The sequence below is a fragment of the Notolepis coatsorum genome (assembly GCF_963971535.1).
Source record: "Notolepis coatsorum genome assembly, chromosome: 6".
NCBI lineage: Eukaryota > Metazoa > Chordata > Actinopteri > Aulopiformes > Paralepididae > Notolepis > Notolepis coatsorum.
The window spans coordinates 184,387,392-184,394,492 of record NC_140170.1 but is presented as its reverse complement, the minus strand read 5'-3'; the positions used below and the strand labels follow the sequence as shown (position 1 = coordinate 184,394,492).

General features: G+C 48.5%; 1 protein-coding gene across 1 annotated transcript in view; it reads right to left on the bottom strand.

Annotated features, from left to right (window-relative positions):
• Nucleotides 1-1,513: 1,513 nt before the first annotated feature.
• The window catches only part of LOC311230625 (NACHT, LRR and PYD domains-containing protein 6-like), a 29,822-nt gene continuing 24,234 nt past the window's right edge, over nucleotides 1,514-7,101 (bottom strand). Inside the window, exons 7-8 of the mRNA XM_084316966.1 lie at nucleotides 6,724-6,964; nucleotides 1,514-5,577 (exon numbers count right to left, since the gene is read on the bottom strand). Coding sequence (XP_084173092.1) covers nucleotides 3,929-5,577; nucleotides 6,724-6,964 — 1,890 coding nt within the window. The 3' untranslated portion in view covers nucleotides 1,514-3,928. The remainder of the gene's footprint in view (nucleotides 5,578-6,723; nucleotides 6,965-7,101) is intronic.

Here is a 7,101-nt window from a genome sequence, read left to right as displayed (position 1 = left end):
GAGAACCTGGGGTCGAGGTCGTGTCTCACTGCTGGAGAACCTGGGGTCGAGGTCGTGTCTCACCGCTGGAGAACCATATTTTTTTTATCTATAGCACCTTCAATTTCTTGTAGGGTTGTCCTCAACTAAAGAATTTCTTAAGTTGATAGTCATAGGCCTTGGTAGACCAATCAATTAGCTGATGAAATCGTCAAAAACTGTGTGTCACCATGCAAGCGTGCAGAGGAACCCCTTAAACCTTTCAATACCACACTACCAAACGGTTAACCCTTTAACTGCGACAATACAGAAGGTTAACCCTTTCACCTACACACTTTGTAAATAGTTTGTAGGTTATGTCCGGTTTGTCTATATTTCACCATTCATGCGCTACAACAATCCAGCGCTACATTAATTTCAAACCTCAACAGTAACTAGACTTTTCTTGTTTGTCAGGAGTTAATTGATGCAGGTGCTCTTGATTAGTTAATCAACCAAGCCATGATTTACCAGGTGTGTTCATGGTGAGAGTGCGTTTTGAATAGTACCTGCCAAGGGATGTGTTTGTAACTTGCTTTTGATGGACATTAAAGACTATGTTTCTGGTAGGAATGCTTCTCACTGTGTCGCAAGCCTTTCGGTGCACAAGTTATGGGAAACTAATAATTTAAACAAAGTCTTGGTTGACTAAGGCCCTGTCCACACAAACGCGGGTGTTATATAACCGAGCCTTAATGTGCGCGGTTGCACTGCTCGGCCACACGCAACCGGGGTGTCCAGGGTGAAGTTTTGCGCGCATTCCCGGTTACAGTGGTTGCGTGTGGGCATAGTAACCGAGGCTATTTCCAGTGTTTACGGCAGAGCTGTCGCTATTATTTCCCATGTTTACGGCAGACTGTCGCAAACAATAGCCAAACAATAGCAAGTTAGCAACCGAACGCGGGGTAGAGAGATTAGAGCAGAGCCAGCCACATCTGAGGGAACGCCGTTTTGAAAATGACAGCTACTGAAATGGAACAAACTTTTGTTCGAAACGTATCGTCTGTGTTGAAGAGTGTTGTGATCGACTGATGATGTCTGTTGTCGCATTCCTGACCAGAGTAAACCTGTAGCTGCGGCTAAACTAAGCTCATGTGTTGTCAAGTTATTGTTATAAGGAACCCAGTCCAAACTATAACAGTCTGCATCCCCTTAACAATTGTTTGTATTGAGCCGTATTGTACCCATTCTGCAATCTGTTAAATAATATTTTCATCCATTCATTCTACTAGCATTAACGTTACTACGTTAATGTATGCTAGCCACAATACTATACTATTATAATGGCACATCCCAAATCACGTTAGCACGTAAGCTAACAAAATCGGCGATCTTGGTGGTAAATTGTGTTGATGTTGGTTTTGTTTCATCAACAAATGAGGCAGAACACAGTGAATGTATCCTTTTTTGTTTATTGCACTTTTATTGCACATTGTTTCTTGCTGAAAAATAAATGCCATCTTGCTAAATGGCTCACGCGAGGTGATTTAAAGATGGTTGGCTGTTGTTTTTGAGCAGGACATGGAGTGACTCGTTCAACCCTTCCGATTGGTTGAAAATGGCCTTCATGTTTGAGCTACATCGCCACCTACTGCTTTGGCATTGTACTACATGTATATACATCACTCGGTGCAGAATTTAAACCAGTCGTGTGGACAGAGTTTATTTATTTTTAATAATTAAAAAAAGAAACTGTGTCAAAAATAGAGGGGGCAGCCCCTTATTTCCTGCATAGAATTCATGATGGTCAAGGCTTTTTTCTTCTTCAAATTTTTTTGTATCTTAAATTCAAAATATACATTCCCCATTCTTGATTATTTCTCACACCTCTCATGCAAAGAGATGTATCTCCCAATATACCCTCAGTAGACGATAACAACGAGGCCTACGTAGTCAAACTGAAAAAGACATTGCAAATAGAATCACAGGAATAAAGTCAGATGGGTTGAAGGAATTCTGTCAATGTTAAGAGCTTCCGATCCCCGTGTAGTCCAGTAGTTCAATGGATACCACAGGGTAGCAGTGGCCCAAAAGTTAGTGAAGCAAGCTTGTGACCGGAACGGGTCGCTGGTTTGATCCCCCTGACCGTCGGAAGAGAAAAATCTGGGTGGAGAGTGAATGAATAAATCATGTCCCTCAAATATCCATCGCTTGAGCAAGGCACTTAACCCCCCAACTAGAATAGAATAGATGATTATGTTAGGCTGTGTGTATGTGCATGTTATGTTGCATTTCCATGTGTATGTATTTTGAACTCTTTATGATGTGTGTCCTGTGCATGGTGTCTGGCATTTTACGTGTTTATATATTTCTAACTCTTGCACCGTTTGTATTTCATGTGTTTGTATTTCATTACAGATGGAAATTAGCTTCTGCTAAATCTGGTGCAAACATATTTTCATGTAACAATGATTAACCCATTCAGTGCCAACCACGAGATTAGTCGGGTTAACTCGCCATGCGTTGCGTGCCAATCACGAGTATACTCAGGTTTTCATCGTTATTTCTTTTATTAGCGATATCCAGTAGTTTTTCATCCATCCAGCCTGACGTTATCATTGGGAATGGGTTAATCTTTGGTTAATCTTTTTGCTGATGTGAGGTAAGGAATTTATGTTTACGAATCTTGGGTTAATCAGATGTTCCTATCACTGCCATCGGAGCGTGCGCGTGTGTGTGTGACGTTAGCACTGAGCAAGTCACGAATAAGCGATTTTTCAGCCCGCTTCTCTAGCATGCATAAGTACACATATACCATCGATAATCTAGCGTTTATTTGAAAACGATTGATAAATCAGCCGAAAAATTACAACGTGTTTTGTGTACTCCACTAAAGGGCTATTATCGCGGATTTCTCTGGAATTACTAGAAATCTCCAAAACGTATTCGTATTCAAAACGGTATAAAACGGAAATGTACAGATAAAAAAACAATCCGTTTCGTACTGCAAGCAAGTCATTGATAAGCGACGGGTGTATTAGACCCATAGCCATAATTTAAGATATAGTTTAAGCGTTCGCAAATTTCCCCGTCTTCCCATTGACTTCAGTGCGGGCACGCTAGCCCTAATTTGGTAATATGGGCGTGGCTCTGAATGAGTTAATGTAAATGCACATTGTCTATAAAAAAATATATAATAATAAAAAAATGCTCCAGTGGCCAACAATGTCAGACTGTGGTTGCATCGCAGATTCCCACTGGGGACACCCATGCTGATGCACGTATGATACTTTAAAGCAGTGCTTCTCAAACTTTTTCTGTCAGGCCCCCCTTTGGCGGACCAAAATATTTTGGCCCCCTCGCCCCAACAAAATAGTCATGAAATGGGCCATGTTTAAATTGATTGAAATAACACCAATATCGTGACCTTTCAAATTGGCCCTATATTTTGTTTTCAGAGCTGTCATGGATGAAAAGCCAGCTTCACACAGATACTGTATGTGGTGCTGAATGGTATCAACACCTTAATTGCTGCATCATGAGATACTTGGTGGGCCATGAGATGAGATACTTGGTACTCAGCACCACACTCTGAAACGAGCTCTCCAGGTGGTATCAGATGAGATTTCAAATAGTTCTTCCAAGAGTTTGGATGGAGATGTGTCAGGAAGCTTTGTCTCAATGTTGTCTGTAAAGGTTTTTTTTATCCAGAGTAACTTGGTGATCCTTTTCTGTGTTTTATTAAATAATGATTTTCAGATTTTGAGAAATGGTATTTTCATGGAGAACAGTGCAGCTGCAACAGATAGCACTTTAGTGATAATTTTCTGTAATAATTTTTTTTTTTTTTTTTTTTTTTAAATAAATCTCAAGGCCCCCCCTGTCATGCCTCTGCGCCCCCCCTGGGGGGCGCGCCCCCCACTTTGAGAAACACTGCTTTAAAGGCAGGGTGCCCAACCAGAGGAGCCCGTCAGGAGAGGAAGCTCTTCAGGGAGCTTCGCTTTCTGGACGGTTTGCTCCAGGTTCCCAGGTCCAACTCTTCCAGGCACCGCTGCAAGTTGGCATTCCTTTTCGGGTGCCGATTTTCACCGATCACCTTTTTGAGGTGAGCGGCGATGTCTTCGGTGACGGGTGACCACCCGCTGGCCGAGGTGGTGGTGGTGGTCAGGAAAGGCCCGAGCAGGTCGTGGTTGACCTTCAGAGCCATGCCCAGCAGGAAGCGCAGGAAGACATCCAGGCGTCCGTCCTCGCAGTGCAGGCTCTTCTCCACGGCGCTCTTGTAGAGGTTCAGCGAGACGTTTTCCTTGAACAACCACGAGAGCTTGCCCTTCAGCGGCTGCTCGAGGGCATTCTTGCCGTGGTTCTCGAAGGTGAGGAACACGTGGAGGGCGGCCAGGTACTCCTGCATGGTGGCGTGGCTGAAGCAGAACATATTCTGTAACACCATGAAGATCTCCTCCGTGTCGAAATCCGAGCACAGGCCGCTGTTGACCACCGCCTCCACGAAATCCACCCCGCTCTCTTTCAATTGATCCCGGTCGATCCGAACGTCCTCCCCTTTCTCCAGCATGACGTAGGCGAGCTTCCCCAGTGTCACGAGGAAAGCGATCGTCTCTGCCGCGGTGCGCGCCGGGGCTCGGAGGCTGCGGCCGCTCAGGAGCGCGAGCAGGTACTTGGTGTGCATCAGGGTGATGCCCCCGGGCAGCTCGGCCTGCGAGCCGCCTTCCCCGAACGCCCGCCGGAACTCTTCGCTCGCCAACCAGCAAAACAGCGGCACGTGGCACATGATGTAGAGGGTCTTGTGGGCGCGAAGGTGGGCGACGACTCTGTCCGCTTGCGTCGGGTCTTCAAACTTCCTCCTGAAGTACGCCTCCTTCTCGTCGTTGCTGAAACCGATCATCTCCGCCCGCAGGCACAGGTACTCCTGGGGTATGCAGCGGGCTATTTTCGGGCGTGAGGTGATCCAGATGTAGCTCTGGAAGTAGATGTGCCCCTTGAGGAAGTTCACCACCAGTATCTCCAGCGAGGTGGCCGTCTCGGGGTCGTTGCAGCGCCTCGTCCGGAAGTCGAGCTCCCCGGTGTACTCGTCGAGCCCGTCGCAGATGAACATCACCTCGCCCTCGTCGCTCGTGAAATTCTTGAGCCGCTTGGTCTCCGGATACAGCGCGTAGATGATGTCCATGAAGCTCATCGTGGCGGCGTGGAATTGGTTGAGCTCTCTGAACGGCAGCGGGAAGAGGAAGTAGATGTGATGGTGGGACCGCCCTTCGGCCCAGTCGCGGATGACCTTCTGCACGACCACGGACTTCCCCATCCCCGCCATACCGGCCATCATGACCTTCCTGGTGTACTTCTTCTCTATCATCTCGGACCCGGTGCCCAGCATCTCCTGGAGCGTGAGCGTCTTGTTTTTCAGTTCGAGGTTGGTGAACCCCTTGATCTCCCTCTCTTCGTGTTCGAGGTTCGGCCCGTTATTCGATTCGTACGAGATCTGGATGTTACTGAAGACGTCGCCGATGTCTCTCTGCTCGCTCTGCTCCCCCCCCTGTGGGGTCCCGCCCTCGTTGACGGGGCCGTACTTCTTCTTCAGTGTCATTATCAGCTCGTAGCGGACTTCATCTGCGAGGGGAAAGAGAGAAGGTTCAATTAGGGATGAGGAGATAATGTGTTCAAGTTCAAGTTCTTCATTTGTCAAATACACAACAATACAGGGGCATTGCAGGCAGTGTTGTAGTCGAGTCACTAAATCTCGAGTCCGAGTCGAGTCTCGAGTCCCCAGTGTTCAAGTCTGAGTCCGAGTCTCCAAAGAATGGCCACCACAACCCAACGTGTAGATAAGGCAGCGAAATGTATGAAAACTGTATGATTGTATTGCTTCCATGTGGCAAATAAAACTCTGAAGCTGAGAGACAGCATATCACCAGGCCTATCAAGTGGGCACCTCCGTTCACTGGTGTTCTGTCAAGTTAGGCCCACGACACTGAGCTGGGCTCTTTGTAATGTGGTGGGGGGTGGAGCTAGACTCTCTGGTGGTGGTGTCAGAGAGCAGGAGCCAGTAACGTGGTGGGGGGCGGAGCTAGACTCTCTGGCGGTGGTGTCAGAGAGGAGGAGCCAGTAACGTGGTGGGGGGCGGAGCTAGACTCTCTGGTGGTGGTGTCAGAGAGGAGGAGCCAGTAACGTGGTGGGGGCGGAACTAGACTCTCTGGTGGTGGTGGTCAGAGAGGAGGAGCCAGTAACGTGGTGGGGGGCGGAGCTAGACTCTCTGGCGGTGGTGTCAGAGAGGAGGAGCCAGTAACGTGGTGGGGGGTGGAGCTAGACTCTCTGGTGGTGGTGTCAGAGAGGAGGAGCCAGTAACGTGGTGGGGGGCGGAGCTAGACTCTCTGGTGGTGGTGTCAGAGAGGAGGAGCCAGTAACGTGGTGGGGGGCGGAGCTAGACTCTCTGGTGGTGGTGTCAGAGAGGAGGAGCCAGTAACGTGGTGGGGGCGGAGCTAGACTCTCTGGTGGTGGTGTCAGAGAGCAGGAGCCAGTAATGTGGTGGGGGTGGAGCTACTCTCTGGCAGTGGTGTCAGAGAGGAGGAGCCAGTAATGTGGTGGGGGGCGGAGCTAGACTCTCTGGTGGTGGTGTCAGAGAGGAGGAGCCAGTAACGTGGTGGGGGGCGGAGCTAGACTCTCTGGTGGTGGTGTCAGAGAGGAGGAGCCAGTAACGTGGTGGGGGTGGTTATTCAAAGATATATATCTTTTTTTATAGTTATGGGACTACCGTACTTTTGATGCAGGCTTGCTCCAGGTCGGCCTGCACGTCTCGCCTGCCGATGCTGTTCAGCAGGGCCCTGAGGATCTGCAGGGAGACCTCCAGGTCGTAGGCCTCCAGCAGTCTGTCCACCAGGTCCAACAGGTCCATGAACTGGGGGGGCGTGGTGAAGGTCTCTGGGTAACGGCTCCACAGGGCGCGTTTGAAGATCCTCAGGTGACCCTCCGGAAGGGTCCCCAGGGCCTTGCAGAGAGCCTGGCGGTAGAAATGTACATTTAGTCATTTAGCTGAACGCTTTTATCCAAAGCGACTTACAAGTTCTGTACGACAAGTCAGTGGGTACTAGGGTACAACTCTATCAGTAACAATGTAACAAGTAACAATGTTTTTTG